This window comes from Lissotriton helveticus, chromosome 2_1 (genome assembly GCF_964261635.1).
Source record: "Lissotriton helveticus chromosome 2_1, aLisHel1.1, whole genome shotgun sequence".
Taxonomy (NCBI): Eukaryota; Metazoa; Chordata; class Amphibia; order Caudata; family Salamandridae; genus Lissotriton; species Lissotriton helveticus.
The window spans coordinates 410,224,713-410,241,948 of NC_136059.1; the positions used below are offsets into that span (position 1 = coordinate 410,224,713).

Consider the following 17,236-nt stretch of genomic DNA (forward strand, 5'->3'; position numbering starts at 1 on the left):
CATGCCCGCCAACGTGTCTGCCACATTCCAATGGCGCCTGACAGTTTGCTTGTCTCCAGTATGCTTCGAGCACCAATAAACCTGTCAAGAAAACTCTGGTGACTAATGGACCCGCTGGGGATCGATCAAGGTTTGTCTATTGGAAATTTTACACAGAAGGTTAATGTGCCTGTGGCAAAGCACGAGCATCATGCAGCTCACAGAAGTGCATATAATGTAAATAGGCTATTTGGTTACTGCTTTATCGGATCAAGCACTCTTAAATTATACCCAGTATGAATGATGTGTGACTCCTTTCCTATACCTCTTTTGGAACATTTCATATACACTGCTTTACACACGTATGATTTATTGTCTCCATGTTTGATGTACAGTTCTCTGACACCCTAAAATGGTACAAGTAGCTCTAAAAAACAAAACAAAAGCATGTGAGAGAGTGGTTATGGAGACGTGTGGGTCACTGTTAAAGGGTGGTAAATCGCAATCGTCTTCATTGCTGGATTTTGCTGGCGTGAGTCATGTGTCACTCATAGTTGTTGAAATGTCACTCATATTTACACTGAAATTATGAAAATGTCACACATAGCAATCTGACACCTTGGCAGCTATGTTAGTGGGAGGAAAAGGGTATAAACGTTTAAGCGCTAACTGCCTCAAACATAAAACGAAGGGCTTAGCAAACAAGTAGTTTAAAAAAAATCGCTTCCGCCGTGTCCTTTGCAGGAAATGTATTAAATTAATACACCTAAAATGGCCGCTGGCTGCAGAATAAGTGGTTTCACAGCGCGCTCTAGTGGTCTAAGATACCAGCCGAGGCGTCCTGACCTTTGGAAAATGGCAGCCTCCTCGAAGTGCGAGCTTCTAAGAGCGGCTGCCTGGAGGTGGGTAACTGGGACGCCTTGTATTCGGTCAGCTCTGCACACCGATGTCGCTGAGGCCCCAAAGCCCCCTCCCAGCTCGTTATATCCCCCAGTGGTGGCCTCATTGACCGCTCAAAGCAAAGCTTCTTCGCAGCGGCGACGGGAAGAAGAGCGGCGGCTTGTGCACGCAGCAGCGTCGGTCAGCGAGCGGATACGACTGCTCACAAAGCTGCAGAGGCGGAAGTTTGTAGTCTACCCGCAGACCTTCTCGTTGAATGCTGACCGCTGGTACCAGGACTATACGAAGACGGCCTTTAGGCATGAGTTACCCCCTGGGAGTTTCCAAGAGACCCCCGGGCTGGATCTGAACGAGCTACGATCTCTCGCCTGCGACGCCCTCTTGCAGGAGACCTTCTACTTGAAAAAGCACCGGCCATGCCTCCGCCGTGCACGGGAGCACACCGCGCAGCCCTTCCTCGCCGGTCTTGTGTCTGCACTGCGAGCCGAGCTGGTGCGCCATAACCCGTTCCTCATTACCTCTCATCTCGGTACGCCTTCTTCTGCTTACTTCTTTTACGAGCTGGAAAAATCGTACGTACCAGTATCGGGGATCACCCCGAAATGTTGGATAAAAACAAAATTGTTTCTCCTAAATAGAAGTTGTCTATTTATAGGTTGGAACCATATACTGGTCTTTAAGGACCTGCCGATATGGAAATGGTTACCATCACGTGTTCCAGAGCAGATTAGTGATGACTGGTGAGACTTGTCTCAGAGATGCTAAATTGTCTGTGTGCGTATGACATTTTAATGCTTGGAAGGGCGCATATGCGTGACATATATACACGCTTGATATATGATCATTGGGAGAAAAAAACTTCTATTACTTGTTTCCATGTAATGTTTTTATGTTGATGCAATATTTTTTGTCATGCCTAACCGCCTCACTGATCTTGTATTACGCACGAGAAGCGCGCAAAGTTCTTTTTATTTTGATATTGCTTACTGTGTGTGTGGGTTGTCAGATCTGTTATCTCACAGAGGTGTTACATTGTAGTTTGCAAAATGTTTTCCCCTAATTAGAATAAAGGTACACACCTAGATCAAATGAATATACTTACACTAGCTTGATCCTTAGCAGGCAATAATGATTCTTACGGAAACTTGATTAAAGTATGTATTCATTCAGATTATTTTTATACTCCACGTAAACTAGTGTTCTGTTTGTGGCATCCGTCTCCCACTGAGAGCATTTAAAATGCAGTCAGTTATCTGCCACCATCTTTCATGACCGGTATCAAAACTTCAGTTCAAATTGTTACTCCGGATCGCTATTTTAAACGAGTACTTGGCTACCAACATTACACGGGTTGGTTCCACTTCGTGTTGGCTTACTTGTTACTTCTACATCTCCTTTCTTCAACGACGGTGGGAGTTGCAATGGTGGGTGTCCATCTTGTGCCACTGGGTTGGTGCCCTTGATACATTGTCCAAAACCCATCGAAGCAGGGGCACAGTGAGAGCTACAGCAGGGAGTATTCTGATATGTCCTCAAAGTGGCGATTGGCCGTCTCAAAATTAGCAGTCTGTTCTGCAACAGTTTTACTAGTGTTCTCATAGTGCGCATAAAACACTAAACAAAAAAAAAGACTACTGCAAGTTAGGCCTCTGGCTGATTTGACTATATCAGGCACACTTAGTATAGTGAACATCTTTTTGAGTTGTGGTGCTGCGCCCTCAGAAGAGTTTTTGGGACACATTTGCCTGTAGGGTGTACCGGCACACTGCCAAAAGCAGGTTCCGCACATCAAGGGAATAACAGTCAGTTATTTGTTCTGAGACTATTCTATTAGATAAACTGATGCTCTTTTTGTCAGTTGGTGTCACATATTTTCTGCTCTTTGAATTACATGTCTGTGGTGGTCTGTAGTCTTTGCTGATCGGCTGCATTGTCTTCCGGAGATCTAAGAAATACTGCTTTCCCACTATTCCATTGAATATCAGATGTCCGCGTTCTAGGTGACTAGCAGCTGACATTTACCACGATGTCCCTTCAAGCCCTTTTCAGCTTTGCACATTTTGTCCAAAGATTGGTGGTGGCATGCACTTGTGTATATATGCACTCACAAAAGTTCTGCATTCCCCATGCAGAGCAAAACATGCATTTTGTTTAGTATGTGTATTGATGAAGTGCTATATTCAAACTCTTTGGCAAGTACAGACTCAGGATGCACATCTTACTATCTGCAGATTCTTAACTTTTTAATATCCTTATGTTGATGCAGTGTCCCCTAATTTTCAGAATTTCTATAGGTATACTCTGAAGCCCTCAATAGACACATATCTTAGTTGGCCATTAATCAATCAATTACTCAGTGATTTGTCGAGCATACTGTGTTGATTTGAATGCTTATATTCGTGATTCCTTTTTGTTATTTCTACAATATTTAAAAACCCAACACAATCCAGCCCTGTACACAATCCTGAATCCTGGCCATTTTTTTAGCAAGGTGCTGATAGAGCGCGCAAGTCACCCGACTATAAATTTACCATACTCACCTGGGCCCATAATCAATTACACATTTCTTAAATCAGGTAACCTACGCTCTAACTACCAGATATTTTACCTACTAGGTCCTATACCATTGACTTACCAATCCTTGTCACTGGTACCTGTAACCTATTGGATCAGGGAGTTAGTTTAAATTAGGTAGCAAATCACATATTCACTCATATAATAACCACAGATTTGGGAAAGTTTTAAACTCTTTATCTAAACTTCATAAATGGTCATGATCCACAGGTTGAACACAATAAGACTCTCAATAACGAAAATCAGAAATAATGTATAGCTATTAAAAAGATATATTATTATACCAATCATTTAGCAGTTTAAAGGGAAGGTAAGAACAGGGAACAGGCTATTGAATTTTAAAACAGACTTGCACAATTTGTCTAAGGGTGGGAAAAAAAAGGAACATGCTAAATAGCACAACTTTAAGCAATTATCAAAGGGTGGGTATGAAGAGGGAACATAATATGCAATCACGAAAACATTTGGAGCATATGACTATAGGGAAGGTAAGAAAATGGAACGCACTGTTAAATCAAATGTTCGTAAATCTTTATTTCGGCATTTTAGCCATAAAAGAGAGCCAGCACATATAAAAACAGAATATACATGGATATCAAATCATTTTTGCAGACATAATAAGTTATTAGCATTACTGTAGACTAGTGGGTATAAGAGATAAACAATAAATATTATAGTATAAAAGCATGCAGTATTGCAATCATTTTAAAACAATTTCCTACAGGTAGCTACTATACACAATTTAAGGGATGGCAATTAAGTGCCTTCGCTTATGCCACATAGCAGCCAGAAATTGTGAAACAGCAAATACAATGGGTCTGGTTGTCTCTGTTTTGAGTACTCTAAAAGCTTGCATGCATTGTTCGAAACCCAAGTTCTTGCACAGGGGACAGTACCTCCTGGACTTGTAATATGCACGACAAAAGAAGAGAGCGTGTAGATCATTTTCTAAGTCACAGTTACAACCAGGACGGTTTTTTGGGGTAGAGGAAGACCATCTACTAGTAAAAGCTCTTAACGGTAGAGTACCATATCCCCATTGTAAATATAATTTCCTGGCTAAGATAGGATAAATGTCATCCATGGAGTGCTCAAAATAATAAAAATCTTTAACTGTTACAAAAGAATCAGTTAGGGTGCGGAGATGGGGATTATGGAGAACAGCAGCGAGTTTACTTTCATAAAATATCCTCGATAGGTGCTTGCGTGAGACCGTATTACAACCCCTTTCGGAGTCATACCATAGGGCAGGTACTCCTAGCCTCACACATTCGTTCTTGATATACATAAGCAAAGGAATTTTCCCTGCACTAGTAAAGGTTGATATTTCTTCAAGTTCCAGCCTGTAATTTAGCAGCTCCGGTGTTGTCCAGAGCCTACGCCAGAACCTTAGGGGTTTGAGCGCTAGCTCCTCATCAATAGGTCTCACCCCCAAGTCAAGCCTCAAGGGATGGAGTGGAGTACTAGATGGTAAGGCCAGCAGTTGTCTTAAAAATTTGTTTTCTGTCTTACTAATGTCAGCCCTACAAGAATAACCCCATAGTTCGCCTCCATACATTATCGCCCCCTTGCTTGCGTTTTATAGATCTCCAGAGGTGGACCAACGGGTTTGATGGTCGACCTATTGGAAAGCTTGAGGATCCCCCCTGCAAGTTGGGCCAGTTTCAGTTGAGATTTGATTTGCTGGGGGCCCCACGTCAAGCTCTCATTGACGGTTACCCCCAGATAAACAAAGGTCTGGACCCTTTCCAGTCTGGTTGTACCTATACTGGGGTTTGGTCGAGTGGTAGCGGGGGGGTTGAAGATCATGAATTTGGTTTGAAGAGCGTTTATCTCCGAACCCCGTCCTCTACAAAATGCCTCAAATCTGTCCAAAATGCGCTGAATCCCCATCTGAGATTTAGACAGCAAGAGGGTATCATCTGCGAACATAATCGCAGGTACCCTACTATCCGCCAACCTTGGTGCATTGTTGTTCCGCACTCCATTCAAATGGGAAATTACCCCGTTGACATAGAGGCAGAACAGGGTAGGTGCTAAGACGCACCCCTGCCGTACCCCTCTGTCAACGGGGAATCTAGATGACAATGCACCATTCTTCCCGCACCTGACTTGAGCGAAGTTCGCCTCATGTAGCCTCATCAGCATAGTTAGAAGGTGAACCGGTATGCCCAACTCGAGGAGCTCAGACCATAGTTTCCCACATGGGACTAAATCAAAGGCAGAGCGTAGGTCCACAAACACCATGTAGAGCCTGCCACCCTCTACCCTCACCGTTTTCCAGAATAGTAAAGACAAATGGAAAATTTGGTCCATGGTGGACGTGTTCTTCCTAAACCCTGCCTGATACGGGCTGCGGATTGAGTGCTCCTCTATCCAGTGACTCCTGTTTTCGACACAAGGAAGCGCTAGAGAGCAACTACGGACTACGGACTGAGGCAGAGCAGCCGAGCAGCCAAGGAGTGAGGAGCTGCGAAGGAGTCGTTGCAGTGGAGGCAGTAGCGGCGTTCTGCAGGAGGCGGCAATCAGGCAGCAAGTGATCAGGCAATCCGGTTCACTAAGGCAGCTGCCGTGACCCCCCGTCGGTAGCCGCACATAAGTGCCAAGGGCCAAAGCCAAGAAGCGCCAAGAGATCTTGTAGCGGCGGCGGCTGCTGCTGCGGTGGTGCCTGATCCTGGGTAACCGATGAGACCGCTGAAACGCATGGTCGGGGGGCAGCCGGTGGAGCCGTAAGAGCCGCTGGTAGTCCATTACCTGTGTCATGCTCTGTTGGGTCCACTAGAGCGCAGCAGAGAGCCGCATGTGGGACGCCAGATCTCCTCTGCACGGAACACGGGCCACGCTGAGTGGATTTGGACGGCGGTAGCGGCAGCGAGCACAGGTGTGAGCTTCCCACATCACCAGAGCTAACACCTGGGGCCTGTCCAACCTGTTTTCCCCCTTTGCCGCTTGCCGCCCGAACTGGTTACCGCTGTCTACCGCTTGCTGCTCGATTTGTATCTGAGATAGCGGAGGCGGTGGCGGTGGCGGCAGGGAGGAAGTGGTGACTCCCTGAGACGGTGTAGTCGTGGTAAGGGCGAGGACGACAACGTGGGTCAAACTACAGCAGTGGTGGCAGAAATGTGGGCAAGGTAAGCCTGTTCACACAATCGGGCAAATTAGACCACCTTTTGTTCTTCAGCGTACAATCAGCGATCCCCTGAAAACATTGGTGAATGGTGGGTTTGTTTGTCCTGAGCCCTTCATACTGAGCACATTAAAGCCCACCAAAAAGCCCACAGTTCACTTTTTGAAATTACACACCAGGGCACTGGACTGGGGGTGTCCTTTTGTGGTCAGGGATTAGCCACGCTGCCCTTTCCCTGCCCAACGGATTGGTTTTCCATTTATAAGGAGGAGGTTAATAACTAGGGATGGTAAGTCCCTCTAATTAAAGTACTACGCACCCAACATAAACCACAAGCGCCCTATCCCTACTAGACTGATGCGCAGCACGTAAACATAATATAGCTGCACTAAACCTTTATTAGTTTTCTAATACTATCTAAAAAAAAAAAAACTACTGCACTGTTGCTGCCTACAAACACTTTATTAATACATATCCACAGCTATTGCCCCTCCCCGACGGCAGCTGCTCTTACGGCATACTGTGTATACCTAAGTACAAACTGTGTCAAACTCGGAAGTGGTAACATGGCTCCACGCTATATAAGACAGACAGGCTTGGGTGGAAGTGCAGACCCCTGTGGAACACTCAGACTCACTAGTTAGATAGAGGCAGCAGAGTAGGAAACATTACAACTTAAAAACATATTTTGATACTAAGAAATCAGCCCGTGTAATAAAGCCATTAATATGAGATCAGGAAGGGAACGGACTTTAGGTACATCAGCAAAACGAGTAAAAAAGATGCAGCAATCTACAGTATCTAAAAAGGTAAAAACAAGTGCATCAGGATTGTCGCAGTCACTTATCTCCCCGATTGCAAGGATGTTTGAGAAATCCAGTAAAATACCGGACAAATTCCAATTCATGAAGGATCCAACTGGAGCTCTGATCCTAATGAAAACAGACTCGAATAATGTCAAACTACAGACCCCAATGAAACCAACTAGCAGTGAGATACATAATATGATACATAACACTCAGCAAATGGAAAAAAATGAACAAATTGGCGACAATAATGAAATAGAGGACCAAATAATACTCTCTATAGATCAAACTCAAGGAACAACTTCTCAAAATCCCGTGAAAGTACTGATAAACTGCAATACAAATACGGAGCTAGACGAAACGGCGACAACAAAGGTAATTGATCTTAACTCTCCTTCAAACAAATTGTATTTACAAAATGAGGGAACCACTCACCAATACCATGATATAAGAATGGGACACGCACCATCATGCCTCCCAATTGAAGTCAATGTTGAAATAAAAAAACGGTTGCCGGTAACTATTGAGGAATCTAAAGTTCATCAAAATCAGGAGAGTGCAGAGCTGGGGTGGGTAAATAAGAATGAGCAACCCCTTGAAACAACTATGCTGAGGGAGGACCTTGAAGCTCCTCTAGAAAACAACGTCACAGCCAAGAATAGTACTGAAAAAAGAAATGTGGAAATGAAATACAAGATGGAAAATCCAACTAATTTCACTAAACCCATCAAGGGTGATACAAAACAACAAGAAGCAGGTATACCATGGGATATCTTCTATCAAACCTCGACTCTCGCGTTATAAGCTTTACACTATCAATCTAACAAAATGGATATACAAATCGATTTATTAACAATGATGGCAAATAATGTGGCGGGAATTGACGACAAACTTGCTCAACTAAACAACTTGAGAATCAGAGTTCAGTCAGAAAACGAAAAAACATCTACTGACAGTATCTATATTCCCATTATGGACAAACTAGCAGCATTACCGGCAGTTCTAACAAGCATACTAGAAGACACTAAAAGAAATATCCAAGTCAGCAAGGATAAAGTTTTAAAAGATAAAGCTAACTCAAAGGAATGGAATAAAAACGGAATTGGAAATGACGACGACGACATGAAAGGCACTGAACTAAAACAAACACCAAATCTACACGATGAAATAGTTAATTCACCAGTCTACCAAGTTAGAGAACAATTACGAAATGAAACTAAGAGTAAATTTAATCATGAGGATCAAACCAACATAAATACCGAAACGGCTGGTTTCACGACAATGTCAAAACGACAAAGAAAAAAACTTCGTAAAGCCAGAAAAAATGAAAAACTGAAAAGGTCTGTTGAAAGTTTGTCAGAGGAGGACCAGACAATAACAACATCAGAAGATATAAGGAAAGGTAGAAACAACTTCTATTCCATATTTGATAAACCCCAAAAGACTGAACTAACAAAAATACCGAAACCCAACGCAATTGAAAACCTATCTAGGAAAAATCATAAACTACTTGATGGGAAAGAGGTTTCCAGGTCCCATGATATCCCGCCACAGGTAACCGAAGTGGATATAAATCTAAAAGAAGAGAAAAAAGAGCCAAATAAAGGTCACTTTGATAAAGTCCCTGAAACTAGCCCTATTAAATCAACCATAATAACGATTCCACACTTAAATCAAGGTTTGAGTATAAGAACAATAAAAGACGGGGTCCAGATAGGAAAGAACGAGGTGAAAGCTCCACCAAGTATACAAGAATGGGATCAACTACAGATTAAAAGTACAGAGGGGGAAAAAACAATTAGCTGTAAGCCAAATCAAATTAAGATAAACGAGCTCCCCCCTCACGAGAATCCCAAATCTGCTGTAAAACTGTTGTTTACTCCAGAATTCCAGTCAAGGGGTAGGCACGACATATTAAACCGTGGGAACTTGCTTAGACTTTTTAACTCCATACCAGCATTGAATAAAATCGTAAGTAAGGATATTATCTCGATTGAGTTCATAGAGGGGATAAACAGTACCCATACCCCAACGTTGATTACACTAACATCTCCCATAATATCGGAACAGATTCTGAATGAGAGTCTGACATTCAAAACCTGGGGCATAGTAATAACAAAACATAGCCCTGAGGTCTATCCTATTCCCTTTATAGGGGACGATCCAGCACTAAAACAGAATAAAGCGGAAACACAGATAGTTACTGTCCTAAAAAATGCATTGGGTAGATCACCTATGAAAAACGTATGTACCCCAACTCAACCCTTACAAGATAAAAGTTTAGAAATAAATGAAAAATGGATCAATGAGGCCCTTCACACCAAGTACAAACAATGAAATGGTAGTATCCCGCAACTAGGAGGAAGGAGCAATAATAAAGAATTGATTAAAATGTGTTCTTGGAATATTAACGGGTTAAGAGGCAAGATCCAGAACGCACAAATTGATGCCCTAGTAGATACATTTCACATTGTAGTATTACAAGAAACATGGGAAACCAACCCATTTCTTCTACATGGATACGCTGGCTATTACGAACATGCCAAGAAAGACCAAAGGTTCGGGCGAGCTAGCGGGGGTCAGGCGATACTTATTTCAAACACATTACAGGCACATCACGAGCAAGTGGAAGTAAATAGCGCTAACATTTTGATAGTTAAATTATACTACAAAACAAATAATCAAAAAACTAAAACCGTATACCTGATCACTGTCTACATATTGCCAAATAACCAAAGTAGAGAAACAATTTGTGGAACACTAAATAATGTTTTAATAACCATGATGCTAGAGGAACCGCTAGCAGACTATTTGATTACTGGGGATTTCAACCTTAATCTTATGTCAACCCACATAAGAGATGATCTAACCCAAACACAAAATCATCAATGGCTAATTCCGGAGCAGGACTTGGGCAACGATAATTCCGTCAATATGAACAGAATGGGAAAAAAATTTGTAAGGGATATTGAAGCAATGGGACTTCGACTTCTAAATGGCAGAATCAAACCGGATGTGCCTCCTGCATATAGTTAGTTTGGGTATAATGCCCACTCCAGGCTCGATTATACTATGACCACATTATATATGTTTCACAGCATTACTTTGTACCAACTAAAGAAAGTAAAGGAAAGTGACCACGCCCAGCAAATAATTACAATGAACATCGGACCAAACACAAATAAGCTTTACCGGACTGTTCAAGGGCAAATTGGCACAACTAACTAATTAAAAAAATATTTTGGAATGTTGATAACAAAGAAGTAATGAACGAGCAGATAGAAAGGCTCATCAAAACAAGCTTTAAAGATACTGCACTTGAATCAGGCATTGAGCAATGGGAATACTTCACTGGATTACTAATCAGGACTCAAAATGAATGGCAAACAAATAAGAACCGAAGTAGGAATGACCTACCTAGGAACAAGGATCAGCAGTTAAACCTACCATACGCAATTACGAAATTAAAGAAAGAGCGCAACAAGATTATTAGGTCAATGAAGAAACCAGAAGTAAAAGCAGAAAATATGGGAATTTTAAAGCAACTAAATCAAAATCTAAAAAAATGTATTTGGTGTGAGAAAAATAAAGCAAAACAAGAAAGCTGGGCAAAACTGCTTTTCGCCAGTAAGCAGAAGAACCAAAGAGACTTCTGGAAAATTATCAATCAACTGGCTAGGCCCAATAAGCTAATAGTCTCATCACCGCTAACTGAGCAGGAATGGGATATCTACCTGAGGAACCACCTAAATCAGGATATTACTCAAACAATCGCGTCGGATAAGTCTTATGAGGATAAAAATGATAGCAACATGGAATCTTCCATTCATTGTAAAGAATTGGATATGCAAATACCAGTCGAGAAAGAAGAGATAATTAAATTAATAAAAAAACAGAAAAACGGTGCACCCGGACCAAATGGGATACCATTTGCACTCTTTAGGGAAAACCCTGAACTTTGGGTGCCTATCCTAGAGAAATTATTCTTAGAAGTCATATTAACAGGAACTGTCCCCAGGTCATGGCGAGGATCCCTAATAACTCCAAATTTTAAAAAAGGGAACTGGGCACTGGCAGAAAACTATAGGCTAATCACCCTACAAGACGCGGACGCCAAGCTGTTTGCCAGAATCCTGTTGACTAAACTAACAGAATGGGTGTCGGACAGTAGGAAATTGCCTTTAAATCAAACTGGCTTCATTCAAGGTTTGGGTACATCCACAAATATTCTTATTCTTACCCTACTTATTGACAAGTCAATTAGACGGAAGCAACCTTTATATTTATGTTTCATAGACTTTAAATCCGCATTTGATTGTGTAGACAGGAATTTACTTTGGGAAAAACTCGAGGCAATGAAAATACCATACTCACTACTAAAACTGATTGGTCTCTTGTACACAGACACATGGGTAAGTGTGAGGATGGGGGACGGCAGTACATTATACAAGGAAATTCCAGCAAATGAAGGCCTGAAACAAGGCTGTGTTTTGGCTCCCCTTCTTTTTAATCTGTTTCTTGCTGACCTAACGCCAATATTGGACAATGAAAACGCGCACCCCCCGAAGTTAGCAGATAAGCGGCTCACAAACTTATTATACGCAGATGATGTGATATTATTGAGCCATACCAAAGTGGGTTTACAGCGATTAATTAGGAGGACTCTCACGTACTCTAAGGCAAATGGTATGGTCATAAACGATACAAAAACCAAGATTATGGTAGTTACTAAAAATAATACAAAAAATCACACTACTAAGATGTATATGGATAACACCGAGCTGGAGCAAGTGGAGTCCTATAAATATCTGGGGGTTCTATTTGATTCAAAAGGCAATTTTCAATTACAAAAAAGGGACATCCAAAGGAAAACAAATGCACAGACTGCTGCTTTCAGAATTGTGCAGAAATCACTTCCCAACTTAACCTATGGCCCTCTTCTCAGTATTATTTCTGCAAGACTTAAACCGACTATCACATACGGTAGTGAAGCTGCGATGGGTAGGGATACTGAAACCCTGAATAAAAACATAACCAGAGTATATCGGGCGTTATTTCGGCTTCCAGTAAATGCTTCTCCTGCACAAGTAAGGTTGGAGTTTGGTCTAATTAATCAACATTATACAAGGCAAGCACATTTCATAAAAGTTTGGAACCAAAAAAAAACTGACCACCAAAATGAAATATCGCAACTTTTATGGAAAGAATTAAGTAATGACACAAACTCTCTGGCAGGGTTGTACCTAATGAAAGCGATAAAAGAGTTTGAGGTGACGTCAATATGGGATATAAATATTACCAAGACATCATTTAAGAGGATAATCAACAAAACTGCAAGCTTTCTATCTATTCTAAACGATAAAGCTATCCTTACCAAAAGAAAACATGCTTGGACAATAATAAATGGTTATAAAAAGAAAGAAATCCAACAATATTTGGTGACTCCCTGGACGGAAACAAATAAACACGCACTCCTCAATGCAAGATTTGGCAATATTCCAGGCCTGTGCCATCGTCCACCCTGGGCAAGAACAGTAACGCAAACCGAATGTAGATTATGCAAGGCCTGTGAGGAGGATATCCTTTATCTTCTTTGTATTTGTCCGGAACTCTCCCAGGAGAGAAAAACTTTGCTTAAGATTCCACTTAATGCACGAGGCATAAGGACATGCAGGCAGGCCCCAATAAGGTGCTTGGACTCAAATGATATTACTTTAAATGCTGCGTTTGTAAAATTTCTTAAAATTGTCAAAAGGAAACTAGGAGATGTAACTATTTTAACCTTTTAAATGTTTGTATTGTTTTTTAACTGTTTTGTGCATGAATATAGCTTTTATATGACTTTTTTCCTATCGAATGTGCAAATATTGTAAGCTTTTAATTAATCAACACAATAAACTTTACTTTACTTACTTACTTACTTATCCAGTCCTGTAAACGATCTAGAATAAGTCTCGCAAAAAATTTCTGCGGGACATCAATGAGGCTGATGGGCCTGTAGTTGGCTGGGAGCAGAGGAGAGCCCTTCTTGAATATAGGGACTATCTCTGCGCCCAGCCAAGTACTAGGGACCGCCATGCCTCTCAGGACTGCATTAAAAATAATTTGTAAATATGGGCCCCATATCTTGGGTTCATGTCTGAAGAGGTCTCCCGGGAGCTTATCTAAACCCAGGGCTTTTCCTACTGCGAGTTTAGCAATAGCACCACAAACCTCGTCAGTAGTAAACTCTACCACCTCGGGCTGCTGTGTAGGGGCTGGCAATATCAGTTCTGTTCCCCAGGTTTTCAGACCGGCCTCCTTGGAGTACAGGGCGCGAAAGTGGTCTTCCCACACTTCAGCTGCTACATTTGGTTCAATAGCCGATTTGGGTTAGCCAGAACCAGTATTGACAATCGACCAAAATTTCCGGGAGCAAGAGCAGCAGTTAAGCTGGTCCACTTATCATGGTCCCACTCTGCCTTTGCATACTTAGTCAGCTGTTTGTAGTCGGCTCTCCTAGCTTGGATTTGTGGTTTGTTATTACTCAACTTTAGGACCACACTAACAAGCCACTAGGAATGCGGGCTGGGTTTTATTTAACAACAACGTCAGATGTATCGGGGAGTTGTAGTTTCTTCTCCTAATGCTCACCAGAGCCGTAAGTTCGTGATGTTGTCACGCATGATCACGTGCCATGAGACGCACGTGAGGGCGGATACTAATGGCTGCTCCCTGTCCAGTCAGGTACCTCCCCGAAGACAGCCTAGACGGATGTCCGGAGTACCGACGGACAGGTAAGCGCCGATTCTACACCTTGGCACTCTAAGACAGGGAACGAGTATCGTACAGGACGCAGCCCGAGTTTCTTTCTTTCTTTTTTTAAATAAAACCCAGCCCGCATTCCTAGTGGCTTGTTAGTGTGGTCCGCTAAACAACACGCGGATATCGTCCGAGTATGGCTTCTGAGCGAGCACATTGACACAAGACGACGCCACACTTATTTGCAGAACGCTGTTTACATCCAAGCGTCTTACTAGCAAGCTTTGTCCTCTGCTGTTAATTCCTAATGCATAACAAGAAACGGCACATCTAACGGCACAGGGCGATCCACGGTGTATATACACACCAAATGGACACGAGATGAGTCAGAAAATAGATATATAAAATCAAAATATTAACTGAAGACTTTAATAACATAACATGAGTTTGACCAATTGATTTTCAGTAAATGTACATAGTGCAGCTTAAAGTCCTTCCCTTATTTTACTTTCCCTTTTTCCCCTTCAATAGAGCGGTGCTCTGTTTTACCTGAGCTGTAGCCAGGTGAGGTGGGGCGTGCATTCCCTAACCATTAGGTGAGTGGAAACTACAACCAGTTTACTCGTGCCTGAACAGTAATATGGCTTCTAATAGGTTACTTTAATAGAATCTTTTTGACCAAATAATCAGTTGGCAAAAGTAAGATTATACATATGTTGTAGATGTATGGTTACTACCTGTAATGTTCTGTGTATTTTTTTCATATATTCGTCTACTGACACTGGGTGACCTCGGATCATCACAACAGGCGAATCTCAGGTGATATTGTTTACACTTTGTCTCATCACCATTCACTCCATGCAGTAGCAGATATTAAGGTCCTGAGGAAGCAGTAGGAGACCAACAGGCTCCGCATTCACTGCAGAAACATGTCAACCGTAAACCAACCTTAGTAGTTATTTGTTTACACTACTATGCACTGTTTTTTAATCTCTGGGAGTGGGTAGGACTCGATAAAATAGTTTTTCCATTTCCACTACCCAATTTTAAACATTTTTACACTTAGCACTGATTATTTTGATCACATTGCACTGCTAATTCTGATCACATTGCACTGCTAATCAGTTTACCTCCTGATGCCATAGCACACCATACTCACATTTGAGACATTTGATTAGATTAGGCTACGACCTGCCTAATCTACTGTGGGTAAAACCACTTTTCTCCTTCAGGGTGAAGGATCCCAAACGATGTAGGGCGGTACAGGTTGGTAATCTGATGGGAATAATTAATTCACCACGTTATACAGTAGATTTCGCGGTTGTACCCTGAAGATACACAGATAGTTTATAGATAGTTTTCTTTTGACCCATTGTTATCCCAGTTGTTGGTATTTATAGTGTTAAGGGACGATAGCAATGCAAGGTCGGTAAATACTCCCTTAGACCCCCCTTGTATCCATTTTGCAGTTCAGATCACCCATACCAAAAAATGAGTATCACTTGAGATGTTATGTAAAAAAAGGGACAATTCCTCAAGAGTTCTTGATTCACTGGCTATGCTAACAGGTCGAGAATAAACATTGACAAGAGTAAGCTTAAAAGCATTTGGCCATTCAAGAACTACACATTGGGCATCTTCAGAGTGAGTGGTCAATGTTTTGACCATGCATCCCAAGTGGGAACCCACCCAAATCGTAAGACCCCCTGACGGTCGTCCCTCCCCCCAACGAACGATTAAACGATTAAATCAAATGACGAATTGATCATTACAAAGGGAAGGGTAAGAAAAAAAGGAACATATGCAATCGAAGCTTTTATCGATTTAGGGAAGCTAAAGAAAAGGGCACACAGAAATATAATGACGATACCCACACCGATTTATATTTACCTAGAATGGTGTCAAGACCAACCCAGGCCACGGGTCAGTTAAGGACAGAAACCCCAGTAGGCCAGCAGGTGCAGATCAGAATCAGGACAGGATAAACCAGATTTGGATCAGGACCGGACCGGACCACCAAAGGTTAAGACCAGCACCCGCAGTTCAGTTGCAACGCCTGCGCTACTCCCTCTCTGCGGCTAACAGTCAGAACCCTGATTGGGTTATCGATTTCACCGGCAAAGTGCTCCGCCAGCACCTCAGCTTCCCGGACCCCGATTGGGTTAGCGAATCTTCTGACAGAGTGCTCCGCAGCCCTCTGCTCAGAGTCACCTATTGAGTGCGTTGGGTCAGTGACAGGTCAGCTATTCAGACAAGTCGGACAATTTCTCTAGCTAAACCTACGCTAGTTATACTATTTTCCAGGTCAGTGTACCACCCCCCAATGTTGCAAGTGTAAGGATCCCCCAATTTCAATTGGACAAAAGAGGAGGAGAGGTCATCACACCACACCGAATTTGAAACTTTTACCATTTCTTATTTAAATTTACGTTCCCGCCCATCAAATTCAGGTTCTCATGAGGTTTTATTCCACCCAACAATGGATGTTCTATTGGCAAATTTTGGAAAATATGGGGACCCCTACAAACGATATATTCACTACCGGTAGGGATTGACAACAATGTTCTATTGGCAAATACATTGTTTAACATTGTATAAATTTGGGTTCACAAGCCCATGTTCCCAGGAGCATCTTCTAGTCAGTCCGTTCCTTGGCCATAGTCCAAAGGTCACTGTTCCAGAGACTTGAGATTTTCGCGCAGTTGCAGTTTCCACAAATATGGAGTACAGCGTTATAAGCCAGGCCAGTTTTCAAAGTGCAACATTAAATGGAAAAGAAACAGTTTTAGAACACAGAATAAATGAATACACTGTATACCATGTATTTTTACTCTATACCGATTATCTTAATTTTAACTAGAGCATTAGGATTAGGCAGAACGAACAGCTTGGCGAAAGCAGCAGTGCAAGCTTCTCGCATGTGTGAACATAGAGCAGCCATATTAACACTAGTGCGCGGGAGCGGCAGATTCCCTCCAAAATAACGAATACGTCATGTCACGTGAGTATGACAGACGCATGCGCAATAGAAACCCTCGCGCACAGCAGCCATCTTAAATGCAAGCGTATTATGATTAGTAAACACATAAGCAAGCTTCACTCGGACACC

The 17,236-nt window shown here is 42.2% G+C and overlaps 1 protein-coding gene across 2 annotated transcripts in view; it reads left to right on the forward strand.

Moving 5' to 3' along the window:
• Positions 1-794: 794 nt before the first annotated feature.
• The window catches only part of MRPS30 (mitochondrial ribosomal protein S30), a 76,279-nt gene continuing 59,837 nt past the window's right edge, over positions 795-17,236 (forward strand). Inside the window, exon 1 of one of the 2 annotated variants that reach the window (XM_078675047.1) lies at positions 795-1,408. In XM_078675047.1, the coding sequence (XP_078531173.1) occupies positions 835-1,408 (574 nt within the window). In that variant the 5' untranslated portion in view covers positions 795-834. The remainder of the gene's footprint in view (positions 1,409-17,236) is intronic. The other variant, XM_078675045.1, reaches the window with a different exon arrangement.